At 42.3% G+C, this 24,877-nt stretch overlaps 1 protein-coding gene across 3 annotated transcripts in view; it reads right to left on the bottom strand.

Moving 5' to 3' along the window:
- Positions 1-24,877, bottom strand: part of INPP4B (inositol polyphosphate-4-phosphatase type II B) — a 2,612,828-nt gene that overhangs the window by 464,126 nt on the left and 2,123,825 nt on the right. For all 3 annotated transcript variants that reach the window (XM_086962227.1, XM_086962225.1, XM_086962226.1), the window contains one exon: positions 14,366-14,575. In XM_086962227.1, coding sequence (XP_086818353.1) covers positions 14,366-14,575 — 210 coding nt within the window. The remainder of the gene's footprint in view (positions 1-14,365; positions 14,576-24,877) is intronic.

Here is a 24,877-nt window from a genome sequence, read left to right as displayed (position 1 = left end):
TCTTTAAACATTTAACAAAGTCCTTCCCCTTCTCTCTTATGACACGGAGTATCAGTCCGTATTACTGCAGGTGTGCACTACTTTTAACAATACATACATATCCAGAAGGCACTAACAACCTAACTGGTACTTGCAGTAGAAGATACAGATGCGCCCTTCTATTCCAGAGCTCCAGAGATATCGGTGTATGGACAATAAATAGTTTTATTTCGAAAACGTTTCTATGCATATAGCTTTTCTTCTCAGATTTCCCTGCCCACAGAAACTAGATGGTTGGCCAGCAAACCTTTCTGCTTGTGTCCGTAGGATTGTCGGTGTGTAATAGTTCGTTCTAGCTCCCGGTATAGTTTAATTGCTTCCCTTATTTTCTCATCTTTCCTCATCTTTTCTCTCCAAGTCTGACATCAGTTAGTGCTCTCATAGCAAATATAAGGTATTGCATAATAATAGTTTGAAAATAGTACTGTTGCAAAGCAAAAAGTTTATTTCTTTGACAAGTCCTTGCTTAACCTAAAAGGTAGGCTTCCACACTTTCAGACACCTGTTAACTGCCTGCGGCACTGCTGGTTTGTGCTGCTCAATCTTGGATCACAATTGAACAGTATGCGGGACTACAAACATGTACTACTCACTCTTCGAACCCCTAGCTTTATCAAGCCAAGAGGCCTGGCTTTAAAAATTATAATGCATGCTAACAGCATTTAGCACTACTTTATTGCATGTGCTACCACAATCAAGCTAGACCTGCTTGCTTTGTCAAAGCTTGTCAGTTGTCTTACTCACGCACAGTTGTATTTTAGATGGTGCAGCTATTCTTGCTTGCGAGCGTTGTTCTAGGTACCAGATGTACTCTGGTGCTGGCATTATTATGGGCCATGGTTTGTAGGTTTTTGTGGCCGGGCTAGCAACTACTGAGGACTCAAAAGGACTAGAGCATCTGCGACCTAGCAGTTACTCAATTTTTGTTTGTAATGAGAGAAGTTCTAGTCAAATGTGGCTGCAGTGGCGTAGCTTGGTTTGAAAGATTGGGGAGGGGGGATGAGCATCAGATTTCCCGACCATCACACTGGCATATCATTTTAAAATACATTATATGACAAGCAGGGTGCATAAGCGGGGCTTAAGAGGGAGTGGAAAGGGAGGGGAATGCGGATTAAGAGGAGTGCTAAAGGAGAAAAACACAATATTTTGTAAAAAAAAAATGATTTTTTGTACAATATTTTGTAAAAAAAAATGATTTTTTGGGCTTTCAAAACAGAGATGAGAGAGAGTATGTGTGTGTTTTCTGTCAGTGTGTGTGTGCAAAAATTACAGGTGACATCCAACAGATACCTCACAGTACCCGACTGAAAGCACCTGTACCTAACTATTCATCTGAGATATATTTATTAAGGAGGGTGTAACATCCCAAACACCCTCCCTCCCACCCGAAGCTACACCCATGTGTAGCTGAGGCCTAAAGTAGGAGACAAGCTTTATTTGTTTCAGTCTTCATGAACGGATGACTACAGTGTGAGCAACAGTTATCAGCTGCCTTGGTAATATGGGTAACAGAGTCGGAGAATGGGATGGCGAGGTGGGATGCCAATGCTAGTATATCTATACTGGCTATTGGGTAAGTGTTTGGAGGCATAGTTAGTTGCTGAGGAGGTTTCTGTAGTGCATTACATTGTGATGTCAGTGTGTGGTCTGTAGCCTGTTTGGTGGATGTAGTAAGGTATGATGATATGTGGTGCTGTGGTGGACAATGCACATGTTTTTAGGGATGTACGTTTTGCTCTAGACAGAATTATGCGAGCAGAAAAGTGTCTATTGACAGAGCCCTGCTGCCTGGCACAAATCTCCAGAACGAAAGTCGGTACTCCATAAGCAATTTGCGGATTTGCGAATTGGCAATCTGCAAAATTCGCAAAGTCGCGCGAATTTGCGGATTTTTTTTGCGTGTTCGCGGGTGTTCGCGAGGCGCTTTGCGTGTTCGCGGGTGTTCGCGAGGCACTTTGCAATTATTTTTTTTGCCTGCTTAATCACTGCCACCCTCTTGTTTTTTATGCCCATCTGCCCTCTGTACCACTTGTTTCTGTGCCCTTCTGCCCCACTCATTTTTTGTCCCCTTCTGCCCTCTGTCCCACTTTTGTGCCCTTCTGCCCTCAGCCCCACTTAGAGCTGGCAAGCTGCCAGCGCCATTCTAAAATAGCTAGAAATAGCTTCAACAGGAAGCACTAATAGATAAAGTAAAGCAGGTGCTCCAGTTGAAGGTCAAATTAAGTTACACAATCATTAATCACACCAAGTTTGGGGGTGATTAATGATTGTGTAACTGAATTTGAGCAGCACCTGCTTTACTTTATCTATTAGAGCTTCCTGTTGAAGCTGACTTTTGTAACTATTTTAGAATGGCTCGGGCAGCTTGCTGGAGCCATTCTAAAAGATGCAGCTTGTTTGGCATTCTCCTTTACCTTGCAGAAACAAATTCTAAAGCAAGGTTTAGCTGTGGAAAGCAAAAGAACATGTGACTGATATTCAGGCTATTTGCTGAAGCAGTGAAGCAGGAGCCCATTAATTTATGTTGAAGCTCCCCTCTGTCAAACCCTAAATGACTCCCTTCATTTCCAACATAAAGCTACTAATGGTCACAATTACATCAAAGGGAAGATTTGTTTCAGTTCCGCGGGTAATTCAATTTTCTTTTCTTCAACGTGACTTTCTATGTTAAAGGCAATTGACAAAGTTTAACCTTACTTTGTTTAAATTCTGCAGAGCCTAAGAAAAGGGAGCCACAATTGGATAGTTGGCAGGAAACTTAACGTTTCTGATTAGCCAGTGCTGGAATATGCGTGAATGCATACCTTTCTATATTCATGATTGCGCACATATTGCCTCCTTCTAGTAACAGCAACAACAGCCTACTTACGATCTGAGTCACGGAGCAGAAATTGCATTTTAAATACTCTGAGGCTTTTCAAAAGAACGGCATTAAAAGACAGGAATCATGTATCATGCATAAGAGTAGTGGGAGGTTTCATTCCAAACAAACTTTTTTTTTTGCAGGCAGCGGCTAAGAGAACAACTTGACAAGCTGCTGTTTTCTTCTATTTCAGCAGTAGTTTTCCACTTTTCACAAATAAATTCCAGTAGGATCTGCGTGTTTTTCTTAATAGATGAATTTCTTTACACTTTTCGAGCCATGTTTTTATTTTTTAGAATTGCCATATCATATACCTTTGACTAGATGAAAAAGATATAGAAGAGGTTTCAAACCTGGATTCGAATGTAAACTTTGAAGTCTGCAGCACCGCAGAATAACTCACAAAATGCTCAAAACCTAAAATAATATTAAACTATATCCAATGAAAATCTGTCATGCTGAAAGCATGCATCTGTATGTATTGGTATTTGTATGGTGCAAGCCCAGCTAGGATGCAATAGAGTGATGAACAGAGGGCACAGCCCAGGTTGCGTATCATGATTGATGTGAGAAATCCATTGGGGGGCAATTAATCCTCATGGATCTTTCACCTTTTGACTACATCGTTCATAGACTTCTGCTGTGAGTTTCCCTACCTGAGTCTCACTCACTGTAAGTCCTGTTAAAATGTATTGAAAGTGCTAACCGCCAGTGTCTGCCTGTTCAGATAAGGTCTGCTGCAGCGCAGGTAGGGTAAGATGCTCTGGGCTGGTTGCACCTTAGAACCAAGCGCCTGGATAACCTCTCGGGTGATTAGTGCGCTATACAAATCAACATAACATAACAAAACGTGCACATGTGAGGACTGAGCCTGTAAGTGTACCACCTAACTAAGCCCAGTATATGCACAGGGAGCCTGTCATAGAAGGGACCATCCACAGAATTGTGATGAACTGTGCAGACCTTGTAAGGTGAGTGGGCATTCATAATATAACTCTATAGTGCCTAACTGAGAGTGTTACTGTGTACACTGTGGGCAAAATCTGCAGCAACTCTCAATTTTGGTACGGTTAGGCCTAGAGACTTGCATGACTATTATGCTAAAAACAAAGGATACTGAATGCAGATCTGAATTAATTTCCACATTTCTTAAATCCTGTGGTACATGCAGATTTATCAATTTTCTCTGTCTCAGCTCCTGTTTTGGTACTGGCATTTGAATCACCCTACTGGGCCAAGTTAACTACTCTGCTGGTGTGGTTAGGGATCACAGACCTCCCCATAAAATGGGACCATCAGCTAGTAATCAGGCTGGCTCCTTGGAGAGGAGCAGATAGAGACAGAATCTGCATGTGCTACTTACTTTTCACACTACACCTGGGAAGGTAGCGTGACCTCTGGAACCTGTGACAGGAGGGACTGCCTTTTGAAGTTTTGGAGGGAAGAGAACAGGCAGCTGTGGAAGTTTGGGGCAGGGCTTAGGCTCTCAGAGAAGACACCATTTTGGAATTTCTTAAAATGCTAGGCAGGAGGTTTGGGACAGGAGTGGAGTGATCATGCTTCACCCAACGATTGGACAGACGTGCCTACATTTGGGAACTGCCCAGCTGTAGTAGAGAATACGCCAGGCCCCACTGCAAAGATGAGTTCAAGGACTTAAGGGGGGATTATGAGTAAAGTTTGGATTATATTTTTGTATCCTGGGCCCTAATGGTGAGGGTTCGGGAGCATGGCACCATTGTAATGGTATTGAGTGACCACAATCCTTTGTGGTTGGGTTTTAATATCAACAAAGGGGTAAGGATGGTCAAGGACAGCCCTGCTTCATCTCTAATAGTTAAGTTCCAGGGACTTTGCTGGGTCTGGAGGCATGCTAATCTGGGTGCTGTGAAGAACAACTTGTGTGCCAACTATCTTGATCTACTCCTGGATTGTCTAAACCCCAAGGTTGATTTGCATTGGGCTGGCTATTAGAAATCTTCTCATTAAGCCAATTAGACCCATTATCGCAGGGGCTAGGTGGTTTGAATTATCCTGTAGAAAGGCCTCCTCCAATCTGCACAGGGTTTTGAAAGAGACTCCTAGAGATAGCAACAAGAACCAAGAGCTTAGATCTGAGTATAAACGGTCCCTGAGTAGGAGGAAAAAAGTGATCCAATTTGAGTATTGAGAAAGACTGGCACAGTTTTGTAGGTTGAAGGATGCCACAACTATGTGGAAGGTGGCTAAGGACATTGGGTCCCTGGGCTCAAGTGTTGAGGCTGTAATTACCACCATTAGATCACAGGCTTGGGTGGCTCATTTTTGTGCCTTATCTCGCTCTGACTAGTCTCAAGTAGGTCGGGAGGCAGCAGTGGAATTGCCAATTAAGATTAGCTTCATATTGGAAGACAGCTGAGATTCCATCATGAAGTCCCCATCTCGGAATGCTCCAGGTCCAGACGGGGTCCCTATGGACATATACAAATCCGTACCAAAACTATAAGCCCTATTATTATGTAACTGTTTTGCTGCCTTTGCTCCCCAACTCGTGGCACACTGCTACCATTCTACCTATCTTTAAAAAAGGTGATTTGCAGTCCACTAGTTATTAACGCCTGATTTCCCTGTTGGACTCTGCTGTAAAAATTGCAGGGAGGGTGGTATTGGAGCATTTGTTGTCCTGGGTTAGGGAGACAAACATGCTGTTGGTGGTGCAATATGGGTTCCATGAGGGTCTGGGCACTGTGAAGATTAAATTTGCCTTTGCTTAATAGCAAATAAACAATTGGTAAGCAAGGCTCCCTTTGCCTAGTCTTCATGGACCTGTCGAGCACTTTCAACAGCATGGTAAGGTCTAAACTGTGGACCTTGATGGAGGGTATGGGGTGGATTCTGGACTTGTTCAATGCATTTCGATCTTTCAGCGTCTGTAAAATTTGGCCCTACTGGGGAGCGCACCAGCAGCTTTCTACTGGAGAAGGGTGTCCACTAAGGGTGTGTATTCACCCCTATTCTTTTCTTATTGTACATCAATGGCCTTGAGGATGTGTTATCTGCCTATACTGCAGATATACCATGTGGGTAACAAAAAAACTCAGGCGGTACTCTATGCGCATGATGTCGTTTTGCATGAGAGAACTCATAAGAGCCTCAATACCCTTTTCCAAGCATTTGTTAACTTCGTAAAATCCTTGGGGTAAGCCACAAATCCATCTAAAACGTTCACCATGTTTTGTTGCCCCAACTCCATGAAGATGAAGAGTGCATTTCTGCAGGGCCACCCTGTTGCTCCTACACAGGACTTTTCCTACTTGGTGTGGTTTTTAGTGCACGGGGTAGCTGTGGCCCCTACAGATATAAAACCTCACAAAGGTTTTCCAATGCTGCAGGCTACACATCCCCTCTTGGAGGTCTTTAGGAGCAAATGTCAACCCATTCTCACCTACGGAGCTGGTATATGGGGATTTTCTAACACTACTGCCCATCAGACAGAAGAGAATATGGCCTTGCAACATATCTTAGGCCTATCTGTAGCTTGTACCACTTACATTGTACACTAGGATTTGGGGATTGAGTATGTTGTATATCATGTTAAACTGCCCCCCCCCCCCGGTGTTATGGTGCACTATACAGGCGAATTTGCAAGCAGGTATCAAGAGGAAGGTGCTTTCTGACTGCCTAGCCTGCAACAGAGGCCTGGCCATACCCTGGCTACTTTATGTTAAGCAGGAATTGTCTACACTGGGGAGGCCAGAACATTTTTCTTCTCCCTCTGCCATTATGAAGGCTGACATCATCTGGGGAAAAAGCATTTCTTACCTGGAAAAATGTGGCTTAGAGAGGCAGAGGAAGTAGCCAAAACCGCAGTAAGGGGACCTCTGTAGATCACATCAATATGGAACCATACCTGTCTTGGGTGGATGCCACCTGGGACAGAGTTATTTTAATCAGATTTAGATTTGGTGTCATAAGGTGGCAAATTAGTTTTCTTTTGGGCCAGTTTGCCACCAATAAGGCTTGTATCTGTCCTTGAGAAGAAGTCTTCACCCCAGAGTTTGCTTCATTTAACTTTTTTTTGTACGTTCTATTTGGTATTCTCCAAAAGGTTTTTAAGTCCTCTAATTTGAGCTTGCGGTATTAGAAGATGTGCTGAGGCCTTGCTTTACTTGCAAGGGTTAAACTCTCCTACACTTTGCATCTGTATTTGTTCCATTTTAAAGGTTGCCATTGACAGGATAAAACAAATGCTGTTTCAACAGCCTAATTATGCCAGTTTGAGCTGTTCATATGATGACCATGGGGCATTATGCCGGCAGGATTCTTTTATGGGGACTCTGATTGTCTTTTTATTGATTGCTGCTTTTAGATTTGTCTGATTGCGGTGATCATGAGATGTTTTTTTAACAATGCTTTTATGTTTGTAATGTGCTTTTATGGCTGTGTTTCACTGCTGAAATAAAGTATCTAATCTGATCTAACTCAAGGACTTCTGATTTCAATTAGCATCAAAGACCTAGGACTTGTTTCTCAGGAGCCAGTGGTTCCTGTGCCTCCTACATCCCTGGTGGACAGCAGTGGGACTGATCTGCAAGAAGGGACCTTGAAGGGTTTCCTTGTATCTTCTGTGGACTGTTCCCACAGGAGTGTGTCCTCCAGAAAGATTGGGCCCTTGACTTCTGCTGACCAAGGTGCTCTGGAAGTGGCTAATGGAGGCCGTGGGACCAAGAGGATGCAGGCAGGTTGGGCACTCTTCCTTGGCTTCCTAGGGGTGTTGCAGAGAAAGGCACAAGTGCCCAGACAGGAGACAGGCCCAAGTAAGGTGGGAGAGCTGAAAATATCAGGATTTAAGGAATTGCAACATTTTGTGACCAGGAGGCTTTACAAAACCCTTCTACTGGCTAGATGTGCTAAAGGAGCAAAACCCAACGTTTACTATTCTGTGAATCATTTCAGGTATTAATGAATGTCATTGGTAAGAGGATACAATCTTTAGTTATTTTAATGGTGTTGCATTAGTTTATTCTGACATATGTCTTTTTTATGTAATAACACAATGACAAAGCTAGTAGACCTTTTGATAACTATACGACAATTTATTGTGCTTAATACATGTAGGGGGTATGATGGCATTAGGTGCCAGGGCTTACTGATGGTGTCACCAAAGGTATTTCCACCTGCCATCATGCATATATTTTTAAATTAATGCGTAGTATTGAGTAGTGTGTGCATAATAAAGTACATTTCCTTTTTATGAGTAAAAGCACTGACTGGCCAATGATTTATTTGCTGCTGTATGTTACTTGCCTGTGGATTGGGGTAGTAGCCAACAACACCTTTCCTGAGTATGTCTTGGACCACTCTGCCTAGCTACCTTGATAGAGTCAAGTGCTACAAAGGGGAGCTTGGTTCCCTGTAGACAGAAAGTTGCAAATGTTCTACTTGTGAAGGGCTCACATCTTTCACAACTAATAATCCACTTTTTACAGCGGGCTTTGCTGGCGTACTTCAGAGCGGAGTGTTTGTTTTATGCACATGCATAAAATGCTGTCATTTACCCCAATATTTTTGAGTGTATGGTTTATTTTCAGATGCGTATGTGAGCAAAATTGCAATGTCTCTCTCAAAAGTTAACAACAAGTGATAATCACTGGGGAAGACATCCCTTAAGGATAAGAACCCTCACTCACCCGAAGGTGACATGCTTCATCATATGGGTCCTCCTTACCAGTGTAGAAAACCTAGTCACCTCTGGGAGCTGCTACTTCAGAGTTTAAGGAAGGAACTCAGACCTCCCGGGGCGAGCTCTCTTGTGAGTCGAGGTACCGACGGAAAGTGCGGGGCCTCCTTCCAGAGCAGCCTGCCAGGTAGAGGTGAGGCAAGGCTATCCTACAGTTGAGGATACCTGGGTATGACCTGACAGACAAATGAAAAGCAGGAATATCGGTGTTGTATAACATTTTATTACTTTTTCACGCAGTTGCAGCAGCATTAGCACGTTAAAAATCTGGTCCTGAAGAAAGCCGGTGATACATGGGTATTGATCAACAGGCTGAAACATGTTGACCATTAAGTGGCAGTGGTTCTATATCCATACCACTGTGCTGTTTCATTTTAATCCTGTCAGGTAGAACACACTAATAAAGTTAATCAGTGATTCTACCTAGGTAGTTTTAATTTCACTATTCTATTCTTTCACACAGCGCTGCATACCTCACTACATCCATCATCTCACATATGGGACTACCATCCTGCCCCTTACCAAACAAAACATCTCTGAGCTCGTTCCTTAAACTCTGAAGTAGCAGCTCCCAGTGGTGACTAGGTTTTCCACACTGGTAAGGAGGACCCATATGATGAAGCATGTCACCTTCGGGTGAGTGAGGGTTCTTATCCTTAAGGGATGTCTTCCCCAGTGATTATCACTTGTTGTTAACTTTTGAGAGAGACATTGCAATTTTGCTCACATACACATGTTTGAGACTATAGGTGTACACTTTGGTATTTAGTCTGTATGAGGGAACGTACACCCATAGGTCTATAAACTTTTCCTTCTGACCCCCAATCTACGGTAGTGTTATATTATTTTCAGATGTCACAGGTTGGAAACAGTGATCAAGGTATGTCTTGTCCTTTTACTGAGATGGAGCAGGTGTATACAGAGGAACTCGGCTGTGCATTACACCTACAAATGCCATAATAATCCCCCATGGAATTGACGCCATTGTAAAGGAAGGCAGCATTAAAACATTTCTCATTTTTCTAAGGTTCAGCCAGCAGCTCAATGAAGGGCAAGCTGAAGAGCACAGTAAACTGCTCAGCTGCTATTTCCATGTGTCAAACCTCAGATGGCAGCAGGAGGAATCCATGAAACCATCCAGGATGCAACTGTACTTTGGAGATATTTTTAGAGTTAATGAATTAAAATCTGCAATGGCTGGTACACCATTAATGTGCACTCATCTGGAAACAGGTCATCTGTGATAAACCTGCCTAACATAGTTTTTGAATTCATGAGCATATGGGGAAGCACCAAGGGGTTGAATGTTCTGTTAATCTGTACAACTAAGAAGCCGTTGAAATGTTCTTCTGTGTAAAGGGCATGAAAAAATTGAGCAACGATTAAGAACATTTCTGTTAACTTAGGAGAAACATATTGCAGACGTCTGTTCACAGAAAAAATTAAACATATAAGAAACAAAATAATTTTTTCAATAGTTTGTCAGGGCTTAGGCTGCTATTGGGTTGGTTGCAAGACATTTAATACAAAGTTAACTTTGATGGTGGTGAATTAAAAACAACTGACTCCTCGAAACAGGCATTCTTGACATAATATCATATATAAAATGTGGAACCATTCATTACTTTGATTTTACCTTGTGATTATTGATTTCAGGTTCTTATTTTTTGTTTATTTTCATTAACTGAAGATTAATAGCTGATTGCAAGGAAGTTATTAGTTTCCCTTATTGTCCCTTATATATACAAGTATATATTGCACAGTGGTGGCTGCTATTATGTAGTTTTGGATCCGTTGTCCTTTCTATTGAAAAGGCACTTTTTATTTGCCTATACCTAGCTGCAAATTTGGCCCTGCAACAAAAGCGGCAGAAAACCGGCCCCAGCAAAGAGCTCGGTCGCACCCCCAAACCCCCCTCTCCCCCCACACTTTGCCTGGGCCGGTTTTGGTTGCCAGTCCGGCCCTGCATCAGAGTAACACACTAAACTGTGAGAAAACCAGAAAAAACATAAATGTTGCGTACAGCCAATGAAATGCTCAAGTTTTTTGGGCATCCTCAAGTTGTAAATTAAATCTCAATTTAAATTATAGAGTGATGAAGATGATTTACAGAGCATTCCTGCACCCTCTATAGATTAACAAACTATTAACTTTGTCTTGCATGTTAGGTCATTTGTACAACATTGTGTCAGGGTGAAATCTCCTTCCCAGATATTTAGGACACCATGGGCCGTATTACATAAGGTGCCCTGGGGGCACAATGGGCGTTTGGGCCCTATTTGTGCACCCAGGGGGCAATTTGGTATTATAGAAGGGGGCGCAGATGTTTGTGCGTCCCCTACTATAATAACTATAGCACTAACGCAATTAAAGCGCCAGCGCAAACAACAGAGGATTTCCCCTCATTTGCATAGGGGCGTGCCCTATGTAAATGAGGGAATTTCTTTGACTCTGCACCTGCGCCATATTACAGACATGGGTACAGAGCCAAAGAAACCCTCAGGAGGCGCACTGACAGTGCGCAATTTAAAATGTGGCGCACGTTTAGTGCGCCCCCTGAAAGCAGCCCTCTGCAGGGAGTAAAGGGAGTTCAATGGACCCCCCAGATATCCCCTTGCAGGCGGGTGCAGTCACTGATCACTAATCCCCGCCTGCACTGTGAAAACTTGGAGCAGCTGCTCCATGTTTTCACATGAATGCGCTGCCCTGGGGGCAGCGTGAGCTCCTGGCTTCCCCCAGGGCAGAGCATTCACCATAATGGGGCATATTGGTATTGTTTGCGCCTGGCGCACCTTTACAAAGATGCAGTGGGCGCAAACAATGCCAGTACATAATAGGGCCCCATGAGAGCAAATTGCAACAGGCTCTTGATTCTCATTTTCTCCATATTTATAATTGGAGCAAAACAGATAAGAGACTGAAGAACTGTCTGAGGTGGGGAAAATTAGACTCAACATCTTTGCAGTGAAAGGAGTTAGTGCAAGGAGGAGTAACTCATGAAGTACTTGATTGTTTCTGTATCAAAAGATTGACTTGAAATATGCAAATGGATACTTGTAGTCCTGGTTAAATTTGTTTTGCTTAACCAGATGTGAGACAGTTCTGACACACTGCTTTACGGTTGCAGGGTATGCAATACCGCCCCAATACCTGTGTTCTACACAATATAATGGAAACTCAGTTAATGTTTCCTAAACGGTCTCATAAGACATGCACACCTCTCAAGACCAGCCACCAGTGGTGGTCCTTAATACAACATATACACACGCAGTAAGAGAGGCACATATATAGAGATGTCTAGACACAATTCTTACGGTGATTTGTGCGCTATATAAAAGCATATGACTTATGACTTATGACTTAGGTTAATTCATAGGCCTGAGAGAAGTCACGGTCAGAGGCAAATCATTCTCAGTGTGGTCGTAAATACTATTATTAATCGTTTAGGATTTAGACAATCAAATTGTGCAACACAGCCAACGCGTTTCGCCCATGCGGGCTTCTTCAGGGCAAATTATGATCCAAAGTAACACTGCAGGGTATTGGCCCGAAAAATTGGATGAAGCTCTGTTTCAGATAGTGTTTCAATTCTCGAAAAATAACGGTTGACAAGAGAAACGTATGGTTCGTGATTTATAAATTCAGGAACTGGAGCACATAAGGTGTCATGCTAAACAACTGCAGGCTGAGTGCGACTGACACAGCTTCACTGTCCCATTTCTTTCTGTTCAAACCGTAAAATTTGAATACCAGATCAGTAATTTGTACTGATGCGCATCACACAAAACAAAACCGTTATAGGCTGAAAATCTGTTAACTTAGGTGATCAATAAGTCACAATTAAATCCAATGGAAGGATTTCCCAAATGAAGAGTTACTCAAAGCAAGTCCTTGACTGCTACTCTATATTAAACTTGGCCTGAAATATATGAATTGTAATTTACTGGCGTTAAGTGATGTTTTCTTGAGGAGATACAATGGCACGGCGATTCTCTGCATTTCACTGTTTCAACATCTGTGAAATTTCAGTACCAGTAGGGTGGTTTAGTAGACATTGGGTGGTGAGAAGCTAAATGACTCTAAAGAACCACAGTTCACAGTGTAATTTGATGCAAACCACTGAAAAGTGCCAGGAATGGAGAATTTCACACAGTTGAACAGATAGATTCCTGAAAGACTGGCTAATTTGTTCCATGTACGACATTTTCAGCTTTATACTATTTTCTTATTTTGCCAAAATTGGCTAATCACTAGTTGATTCCATAGCAAGAAATGAGAGCATTTTGAATGGAAACTATGCCCTTTAACTTAGACATATAAACCTGATCAACTTTTACATAAACAATTAAAAGAGTTATTGAACATGGGGGCCGATTAGGATGGCGGTGGATCTGCATGCTCCGGGCCAGGGGAAGCCACCGCCGGCCTGGAGGATGCGGATTCACCGCCGCAGCCACAGAAAACCCCCACCGCCAGATTAGGATGGCGGTGGGATTGCGGCGGGACCAGCGGCGGACGGCAGGTCCATCCGTCGCTGATGTGGAGGGTGTGGAGGGCTATGTGGTGGCGGTATCTGCAAGACACCGTCAGCCAAATTACGATGTGCATTTAAACATGCTTTTCAACGGCAGCTTTTCCACTGTGGAAAAGCATGTGGTCTTTGGTGTTTGGGGGCCCGTTGCGGGCCCCCAGGGTGTCGGGTGCACATGGGGGGTACCTATGGTACCCCCCAGCATTTACATGCACAAAGCGGCAGGCACTGCGCGCGGCCTGCCGCTTTGTGCATGTAAATGTAAAACATGCATTTTTAACCTTGCGGCGGGTGCTGCTACAAGCAGCACCCGCCGCAAGGGTAAAGATACAGGCTGTGACCGCCAGGGTGGTGGTCACATCCTAATTGCACCGGAGGTACCGCCGCTGTCACTGCGGACGGTGCCTCCACCCCGGGGGTGGCGGACGGACGCAGGTCCGTTCGCCATCCTAATGACCCCCTAAGTCTTTTCTGTAGGGTCACGCCAGATTTGAATGATGGCCCTAACAAGCATTAATTCTGTGCAAATTGATGTATCAAGTGGCTATGCATCTAAGATGTTTCCATTTTGATATATCACAAATGTCATATATTTACTCATAGACCTTATGTAAGTATAAATGACATTCAAAAAAAGCCTAATCCTAATAACTTTACATAGTGTCCATTATCCCACCTACCCTTCCGTTTTGACAAGGGAGTTTGTTGGTAGGGAAATTATATGGACTTTAATGTGTTTATACCAATGAATATTTTAGGTAAATAAATAGAGCAGGTTAACATTGGTAAATGGAAGTATAAGAGGACATGGATATATGTTTTCATTTATCTTGCAGATAATTAGATGCGGATAAGACATTATGAAGAAGGATGGTAGGAGAACTAGATTGAAGAGAAGAAACAAACAAAAGAGGAAGAAGATGAAGGACAAGGAGTATTTGTGGGATTGAGTTCTAAGATTCATTACAATGTTTTTAAAGTTTTGTTTGGGAAGCTTTTAATGATGGCTGCTCAGGAGGAGTGAATAAAAGTTAATGCATAATGCTAGCCTCCTTGTCTTTAATAACATCGTGATTCTTTATTCAGTTGACATATAAGAATATTCATTCTTCTGTGATGGCCTCCTAACTAGCTGAAAACATCAAAATCACTATGCAATAGAAAGTCCCCTTCTCACCACATTTACGAAAGTATATTAACAGCTACTTACCCACTCTTCTTCATCATACTCTGAATGGTGAGGGATGGAATCTTGTCTTGTTATCGGGGACAGCTGGTCTTGATGTGGAGTCTCATTTTCCTCTGCATTGATCTTGGGGTCAATGAAATTCTTGAGGCCACATCCAGGGCCTGCTGTGTAAAGTGCTAAAAGGGCACTGCTTACCAGTTGATCCTTAAAGATGTGCACAAACAATTCTGTCTGGAACGAAAAAACAATGTCCTATTTAGAAAACGTTGCTTTTATTGCTCTATACACAGAGAAATACTCTATCCCAATGTAATCTGTAAAAATAAGAAAATCGATATAGAGCATATCACTTTGATGCTCCTTTTTGGGCACATGCATCAACCTATTTAGGAAGTGTAAACAGTGCGAATCGGTAAATTCGGCCGTTTGCACTTCCTAAATACGTTTTTGGGATGCATCAAACTAATTTTCAGAATTCGCATTTTTTTGCATTTCTAAAAAATGCGAATGCATTTAAGGAATCGCATTTGTGCGATTCCTTAAATGCAATGCATCAATTAAAAAAAAAATGTGAATTCTGAAATTGGAAGTGCAAATTAACACGAGGTTGACCCTCGTGGTAATTTGCGAAAATGTTTAAAAAAGAAAAAAAATCATTTTTTACACTGTCATGTTACAGACACACATGTCCTTAGGACATGTGTGTGTGAAACATGCACTTTCAAATGCATTTCAGGGGTGCAGGGGGGGTCCTTTGGACCTCCCCCTGCACCCTTGGAATGCATCAACAAATTGCGAATTTGGAAATGCCTTCCCATTGACTCCTATGGGCCTTTTGGCCCATAGGAATCAATGGGAATTGCGAAAATGCACTTAGGAATTCGCTACTTATTTGGAATTCTGTAAAAATTGCGATTTTTACAGAATCCCAAATGAAAAGCCAAAAAAATGATGCATACCATTTTGCAATTCCTAATTTGCGATTCGGTATTTTTCGCAAATTAGGAAATGCAAAATGTATGAATGATGCATGTGCCCATTTGTGCTTCATGTTATATTACACAGAGCTAAAGTAATCCTGACATGAGTTTGATAAAAAAAAAAAAGGATATGCAAATGTTGTTAAAAGGAGTTAAAAACTTCATCTCTGCTTCCATAGAATCGATGATTCAAATTAGCTAGTGGTTTACATCATGAAACACAAGGGAGAACCATCCTTTTATCTGAAGTAGAAATTAAGGCTAAATGAGACATAGAACATTCCATTCTTGCTGCAAGTAAGGCAAACACTCTATGAATGCTAACATTATGAGAAATATATCATTTGGAAGACTGTGGCAGCACGAGCAAGATGACATTTTGTATCCTGAGGAGTAAAGGAAGTAGTTAAAAGCCAGAGAAGAGTGTTTCAGCATCACACTACGCAAACACTACAACACTACCCTAAACCCCTACCCACACTACTCTCACCCCTACACTACCCCTAACCCTAAAATACTACGACACTACAACACTACCCTTAACCAGCCACTACCCACACTACTCCCACCCCTACACTATCCCTAAAACACTACGACACTACAACAACCCTACAACACTACCCTATACCACCCACTACCCACACTACTCCCACCCCTACACTACCTCTAACCCTAAAACACTAAGACGCTGAAGGGTTTAAAATATTGATCTAACTTAGCAGAATTCGATTTTTTTATCCTGTGTACTTGCTGTGGTTTTGCACTGGCATTTCATTCTTAGTCTTACATTAATTGATGAGAAAAGCTTGTAAGGGTGTTTATAGTGAAGGTTCCCGGTGGCAGTGAATAGATAGGGGAGTCCCTTTATGCATGAAAGTTGTTTTTTTTAAGTCCATGAAAGTGGGAATAAATATCAGATTGAGAGTCAGTGTGATCTCAGTTAAACATTGACAAAGGGTATTTATCAGTAAATCAACAAGGTTGTAATTCCCCCCTCCCCCCTGTCCGATGATTACGCTGCCCTACCTTTTTTCAGGTATATCCGAGACATCAGGTTGCGCCCTGGGTCGGCCAAAGCCAGGTAAGGCGGCTCCCTACAGGTCTCCTTAAAGTCCTCTAAGGATCTGATAACACTGATAGGCGAAGGTCATCCTCTCTATACGCCTATATATCCTGTTTACTGAGGCAGTGTGTCAATTTCTCTAGGATTTAATGGAGCGAGTTGGGTGGAGAATGAGGACAAAAAAAAAGGTTGTAATGCACTTGGTGCAGGTAAGTGTGCACATGTGGCGCACACACGTGCTATAAAGGCATGGGTATGTGTTGCAATGCACTCTGAAAATTTTATTTCCTGCATTTTTCTAAGGATTTACAAATTATCATCAACTTGAAGTTGATGGTAATATACGAATCCTTATTGCAAAGTCGAATTTTTAAAATACTTCATGCATTGCATTTAGGGAATTGCAAATTACGATTCCCTAAATGCATTCGCAAAATAGGTAATCTCAAAAATTGCAATTACCTATTTTGCGAATGTATTTAGGTTTGATGCATCGGAAATGGCTTTTTACCGGTCGCAAACGGGGCAATTAAGCTTGGTGCATGTGCCCCTAGGGCCCTTGCAGAGGATTCAGCGAGCTCGGCATGGGTAAGTGGGCCGTATGCTGGCGGCGTTTCTTAAATCTGCTTTTGTAATTCCCTATGGGTTTTCCATGGTAATTGCAAAGTTTTCCGAAACGTTGAAGAGATTCCTCGAATTGAAGCCTGGATCGAAGGATGCTCAGAGGCCAGAAAGTGCAGGTCTCCATTCACATAAATTGGAGGGCGGGCACGAGCACGGCGCACCGTGATCACAGGAGTTGGAGAAAGCAACACAGCTAGTCTGACAGCAATTCAAATTTCATTTGTTCACAAATAGTGCGAGTACCTGTAAGGGATCAACCTCCCACCATATGTAGCCCCTTTTGTCCCTATGAAACCACACTGGAAAACATCAAAACAGCAGACCAGGGGGCACGTACACTTTCAGGCCAGCTAATCACTTACATGTGCAATTTCCGACTTACATAGACCCAGCTAAGCATTGGGTATAATGAAATTAATCAAGATGAACTGTTTGATACACAACCAGATAGACGGTATTCCAAAGAAAAACAAGAAACAAACGAAAGGATAGTTCACTCGTAAGTGATTTGCTAGGCTTGAGTTGTGCACATCTGATTCTTTTTTATATAGTTAAACATATTGGGCCTCTTGTTCTGCAGTTTTAATAAATATTGAGCCTTCCTCCAACCGGCATATTTACCATTTCTCAGATAGGTTGAATAAGCATGGTACCTTCCCAGAAGATATTTATTTTCTGAGGTCCTAGGATAAATAGGTGACTGCAACTATACTTTACACAGGTATCTCCGACTCGTGCTGGCAAAAAGCTGAAAGGAGTTGCTGAAACGATTAATTAATAAGGTAGGAATATGCACCCCAAGGGCCTCGGGGTACAGAATGCTACTTATTCACTTATACAAACCTGTAAAATATAAAATTACGTGCATGAAACATCAAACACATACCTCTGGGTACAATAAAGTGCTACACAAAAATATGTTCGTGCTCCGAGGTACACGTGCAATAATGTGAATACGGTGGTCAATGTGTGTGGGTTTTGTAAAACAAGAATGCAAGATTACGATGATAAGGATCCTAAATTCTTGTGAAAAAGTAAGCAATCAGAGAAATACAGTTGCCATAAAAAGAGAGAGGAGATAAACACATCATCCAGCTGAACGAGGAGACAAGTTCACGCAGAGCATCGAGTCAATCTTAAATGGCAAAGCTACAGACGAGGACAAGCTCAAAGATGCGCTCGCAAATCCTTCATAAAATATTGAAAATCCGGGGCCCGGAGGGAAAATATAGACCCTGAACTTGAAAACACCTGATTTGAAAAGTGTATTGAAAGGGAAGCGCTGATATATTTGTGTGCGGTAAACTCCCTGTGAGATTCGGAGAGCACAGCGAGTTCTACAAAGTACATTCACGCAGAATATCCACCTTTTCAGATGGCTATCACTATTGTATCGGGGAGAATGCGGGAAGCAGGAGCGCACGCCATTGGGTTCAATGCATTCTGGTGCTTTGAGTAAGTAGGACAAAGGGAAAGTAAAGATGAGAGCAGTGAACTGCTTGGGCCTTCATGCCTTGCCAGGCATGGCGGTATAATAGGCCATGCTTGAAAATGATGAGCTCTGACAGTTTTGGAGACAAGACGTTTAGTGAAGAGAAAGCGCACTTTTGACCCAATTGCTGCATTGTTAATCGGAGACTGCAGCAAATACAACCTTTAAATATGAATTATATTTTTAGAAGTGCGCTTTTCAAACAAGGCCCAGGCTGTGCGGGCTCAGCCATGTCCAAGAGAATATCTCAGGAGTCTCTCTCCCAAATACGAGGACACAGGTAACCAGGGGAAACACTTTAATGAGTTAACGTTCAGTGGAGGCGGCACCGTCCCCGCAGAGGGCCCTGAATAAACTTCAGGGGAGACCGTGGAGGCCATATGACACTGTTCCAGTGCTCACCCCTTAGGGCACCCCCACGGGCCCCATCGGTCCCCAATAAAAACATGTTGTCAATATGGAGACCTGCAATAAAAGTTTAGAAACCTGCCTCTAATTTCTTTTAGTCTGATTATGACACACCTTCTTATCTGTGACTAGAAAATTACATCACGACTCTGCTGTTATACTTATTTACATGTGAGTGGTGACGTCACTATGCCTGCTCCAAGAGTAGAGACCCTGCAAACAGTGTGAGAGTGAAGTAACTGAAAGGAAATACAATTTCTGTTTAAAAAATGAACGTTATAGCTGTTTTTGAGTTCCCTCTGGAACTGTACAGGCATTAGCTCAAATTAAACCCGGGGAAAACCGAGCTGATCTTGCCCGGGAACAGTGAGATTAGCTGGAGCCCTAATTTCTGGCCTTCTGACATGGGTCTCCCCCCCCAAAAAAATCGCAAACAGTAAAAAGTTTGGGAGTGACCATCAATGAGGACCTTACTTTAAAATCCCAGATCGGAACTGCAGTCTCTTCTGGTTTTTTCCAATTAAGAAAAATTAGAAAAATTGCACATCTCTTTACTCACACTGCCCTAACTCAGGTGGTCATGGCTCTAGTCCTTTCCTACATTGATTTTTCAAACAGCCTCTACCTTGGCCTACCTGTAGGTCAACTTAGAAGATTGCAATACCTGCAGAATCAAGCTGCTAGACTGATCTGCAAAGTACCCAAATGGGAATCTATAAAATCAGGTCTAGAGAAGCTGCACTGGCTACCGGTGGCTCAAAGAGCCGCATTCAAAGCCGGGTGCATCATCTTCAAGGCATTGCAAGGTAAGGGCCCCCTGTTCATCAGGCAGTTGATTGGAAGATACATCCCCTCACGCAGCTTGAGATCAGCCCATAAAGATTTACTTGAGGTACCACGGTTCAAGAAAAAACGACAGGGAGGCAGCTGTTTTCACTTCTTAGCAGCCTCCTTGTGGAATTCTTTACCTTTGGCCCTCAGACAGAGCAAGGACCTCCTTGCTTTTAGAAAGGCATTCAAGACCCACCTTTTCACACAGGCCTATTTGAAATAGCGACTCTTGTTGGCACATCCTTTGTTATGTTTTTTATCTCTCTTCAGCGCCAAGAAGCTCCTGGGCGTATGTGCGCTTTACAAATTTTAATTAACATAACATAACATTAGCTAACAAGGAGACACATCAGCTTATTTACTACACTGCTAGGGTTCATTACGAGAAACAAGGAATCTATCTGCATGTTATTCCGCCTTCTGCCCTAAGGCCACATTTGAAAGTGACTTGTACTATAGAGCTTAATATATATTTTGCACAAATTAAAATTCACATATCAGTATTTGCACAGATTCCACATTTATTTTATATGTATGCAATCATAGTACTTATTTTATGAGGCACAAGAGACCAAAGGAATTAAAAGAGGATTAGTGATGGGTGTGAACATGCATTATAAAGAAAAAATACCCTCTACCACATATCATAAGGATTTTGCAAGTCATCACGGTGTCCATGACGATATAAAGGGCCTCCACCTTCAGCCACATTCCTCTATATGAGAGCTTGTCAAACCTTTTGGCTCTAAGCGCCCCCACAAGCAAAATATGTGAAAGTTGGGGCACTCCTTCAAAACGTATGGCAAAGATTAGGGGAGCAGAGGGGCAGAGCTGAGGGCAGCGGTGGGGCCTTATGAGATCTTTTCAGGAATACTTTTTTGTTAACTCAGAATCCACAATAAATCTGAGGTTTCTAAAGGAACGAATTCATTAACCAAAAACAGAAATTGACAAAAAAACTCTGCTTCCCATAATTGGTGTGTTGTGATCCCCTGGAACTCCTGTGCCCCAATTGCAACTGCCCCTGCTGCACTAGTGATAGCAGCATCCTTGAGTAGAAGGATATCTCTTCTGTCTTTTTCGACCCTTTACCACCAATGCCTGATTATCACCCCAATCTTGAAATAGGGTTTGTCCCTTTTTTGGGGAGTTCTAGACAGCACGAACTCAGCCCAAGGGCTTCAGAGTGATTTACATGAGCACCAGTTAAATTACACAAGGTCTGATTTTTTTTTCTAGGCACGTGGAGATTACATGATTTGCCCAGAATCACAGGATGTTGAGTCAACGATGAGAATTGAACCTCGTTCCCCAGTTCCAAAGTCAATAGTTCTCACTGTTAGGCCACCTCTCCTGTTCAGAAGAAAAATGAGCTCCCAGGTGCATTTGGTCTGGTGTATAATTTGTTAAAAAGTAAGTGACAGGGTCCTTCTCGGGAGGGCACTGCAGCCTCCACCACCCATTGCCCCTGTTAGCTCTGCCAACGACCATAGCAACACAATTACTGACCATCACACTCCAACATGTAGGACAATTCAGACTATTCTAGGCCACCCAAGCCTAAATTAATGATGTAAATGGTAAGCATTGTTCTTTTTTAATGTATATTGATTTATTAAAAGCTGTTGCTGTACTCATCTCAAAATTAGACAGACAGCGCCACCATATGGTGGTCTGTCACCAGAGCCGGTGCTGACAATTAAGTGCCAGAGCCAAGCACAGAAAACCACTGGCTCAACTTAAGAACAGCTTTGGCCCTAATGCTAGCAAGGAAAATCATCCCCATATCCTTTTTTGTTAAAGAAAGACAGTTATAATTGCCATCAAGTGGGCCCCTCAGACCCCTGGCCCAGTGCAGCTGCACTAATAGTAACTACTGCCTTGAAAAGTGGTCTGTCTCTTCCACCATTTGTTAAAAACCTGGGCACCCATCATGCCCCACCCCCTCCCAGCCATCTCCCTGATGCACAAAATAAGGTGTTTCCTCTCCTACGACCCCCCCTTTCTCCTGGGCCATTGATACAAGGACCCAAGCAACATTGACACAGCACTGGGCCCTAATGCAAGCAAGGAAGAAAGTAAAAGAGTCATAATTGGGGTTTAGTTGGCCCCTTATACCACTGAGCCCCAGTGCCACTGCACCTGCAGCACCAACGAAACCTACAGCTCTGTGAAGCAGACTATCTGCCCTGTATGCTCTATTGGGCCATCATTCCTAGGCCTGAGGCACAAAGCAGGCTTTCTGTCCCACGACTCACCCTTGTGTGGCTTAAGGCCCTTTTCCTTGTGTGGCTTAAGGCCCTGTTCCTTGCACAGCAAATGTGACCTGGGCCATAATATTAGTAAATGGGCCCATCTCAAATGGGACGCTTTCTCGTTGTAAGACAGACATAATTGAGTCACAAAGACCAGGCGTCACGGTAGTGATTGCCCTTAAAATAAAAAATAAACAAATATGGCACCCACGTCCCCAGGGGCATTTGTCAGGGGAAGCTGTATCTGTCCATTTGTAAAAAGAAAACACATATCGCCCATGTCCATGACACTGTCCATTATTCTGGCTCCTTTTAACTGTGTCTTTCCTTGTGAGGCCCCATGGGTCTGCTAAGTGAAATAAATGTAAATGTGTGCAATTGAATAGTCACCAAATCTAAAGCTGTCTAGGGGGCCAGTATAGGCTTTATCTCATGAAGTCACTTGGAGCTCCAATATGGCAAAGCTTTATTCTTCTTGAGCTCTAATGTGAGGGCGTTAACAACCGAGTTGTGGACTGTGTCCTTGTGATGGACTCTAATCAAAATGTTTGTAGGTATATTCTGATTGTAAGCAAAATATATAGATATAAATAATGGCTTACATATTCACAGTGTTTTCTGTCACAGGCTCGGCTTCATATCACTATAAATACTACTTGCCCCTATTTCCCACGGTGCCAACTAGGATTCGATTTTGTGATTTTAATGGCAGGACCTGTGGAATTATGCAATTATGCCTCAATTATGGATTTGATAATGCGTATATTGAGGCAAATGCACAGCTTATTTGATATCAGTAACTTTGAATTCGTTTTTTTGAAAGTTTTTAGGTGCCACACAGGTAACATCCAACGTCCCAGGACGTCAACAATATATAGACACTTTGTGCTTTTAGTGGGTCACTAGATCCATCCCTGTAGGCACACCACTTATATTTAATTCGGGATAAATCCTGCTTAACCAATTTTTCAAATACATCCAATGTCTTGTGGCTCATCGGTGCCTGAAACGTACTGTGTGGTCTCAATCCGTGTAGTTGATCTATTTCCTCTGTGGTTGAAACCTGAGGATGAGGTTTGACTGATTGTATTTTTTGTTTTTAGCTTGTATCACAGATACCGATGTTCACAAAATACAAAGAGACATGTGAGTTAGGCGCTAGTCGCCAGATACTTGTTTTTTATAACTTATGGGTATTGAGGTTGATAAACACAGATTGTGAACCACATTGCAACTGCATATTTACCATGTATGAAAGATTACTGATGTTTACTAGGCATTATAACTGTGGATGATGAAATAATTCTATCAGAATATTTTTTGCACGTACCATTTATTTTCCTCAGTAGTTATTTTCCTTATTTTCTTATTGTTTTAGTGTTATTCCCTGATGAAGGGCTGAAATAAATGCCCGAAATGCATTGGATGTATCATTAACAATGTCGAATGTGATATATATGAAAATCTAATGAGAACATTTGAAACAAGATATTACGATTGAACTACAAAGAGTGTGAAAAATAAAAACATTAAAGAACTGAATCACTAAAATTGGTTGGAACCCTTTTCTTGTTCTAAGGGAAGATGGTGTGCCTACAGGGATGGATCTAGTGACCCACTAGAAACACAAAGTGTCTATCAATTATGGGTTTGCCACATTTGCCAATTAATCAGTCATCTGCTGCATAATCTAGCTAGAGTTCAGTGTTCTACCTCATTAAGTAGTTTTAATTAGGGCCCACATCTTTCTTCACTGTCATTTCAGTGGTCCCCGTGGCAAACAACACATGTGTGGAGTTGCAGTTGGGCAAAACGTGCAACATCATTAAAAGATGTGCATGGTTTAATACAGGAGTGTGCCTAATATGGTAACTTGTCCTCATATAGTGCTTGCCAATTTAGGTCTGAAAAGTCTATGCTCTGTACATAGGTGTTACTGTCACTCATTTTAATACTGTCCACTTTGTAAACTTGAGGGGATAACTGGCTGAACAGGCCCTGCTGGAATAAAAATGTAGGATTTTCAAGTCATGCAGATTTTGATAGAACCAATTGTTGGTATGTGCCACAGTCAAATGCCACAAAGGGCCAAAGCTGACTATCACTTACTAAAATCCATAAGCTTGCCTCTACCAGGTATCTTTTTGGCATTTCATAAGACGCATGGGATTGTTTTTTCTCTAAAGGAGGAATGACTTGTTTTTAGAGTTAGGGGTCCTCCAGGGTACATGACCTGACGACCTGTATGATCAGCTTAATCTCTGACAATACATAGTAGTGTAGTAGGGACTACTTTCTTTAGGTAACTTGGCTTTTTGCCACACAAACTCTTAGACAATGAGCAAACACTTAGAATGATATTCAGATTATGTAGCATCTTTAAGGTAGGTTTGTTTATTTTTATTTATTTCGCGCCAGGGCATTACTTTTATTATAACTGTTTTATTTATCATATACCTAGCTTATTTATCATATACCTAGTGGTTTATAGGGCATATGTATATTGTAGAATACCACCTCAAACATGTGAGGATGTACATAATACAATATAGCAACTGAGTCCAAATGGGATCAGGATAGGGAAACCAGAACTTGGTGAAGCGTGGGCATGGTTCGTGGGTAAATATAACAATATTGCTCAAATGTCATGTATGGGGCTGGTCTATGGGGAATCCGCAATCAACTAGGACCAGGGAATTTTGAGAATGGCTTCATTAAAAGACTCTTAGTGGTACCGGAAACTACCTGTACTGACATTTGTCCTACTGAAGTGGGGCTAGCTATATAAATGCCCGTGTGAAGCTTCAGCCATTATTGTTACGGCCAAGGATTTGGACTAAGGTTGAGACTTTGTTCAACCGGAAAGTGCTTGATGATTGT

Source organism: Lissotriton vulgaris, chromosome 3_1 (genome assembly GCF_964263255.1).
Source record: "Lissotriton vulgaris chromosome 3_1, aLisVul1.2, whole genome shotgun sequence".
Classification (NCBI taxonomy): Eukaryota; Metazoa; Chordata; class Amphibia; order Caudata; family Salamandridae; genus Lissotriton; species Lissotriton vulgaris.
This window is presented reverse-complemented; position numbering and strand designations above follow the sequence as displayed.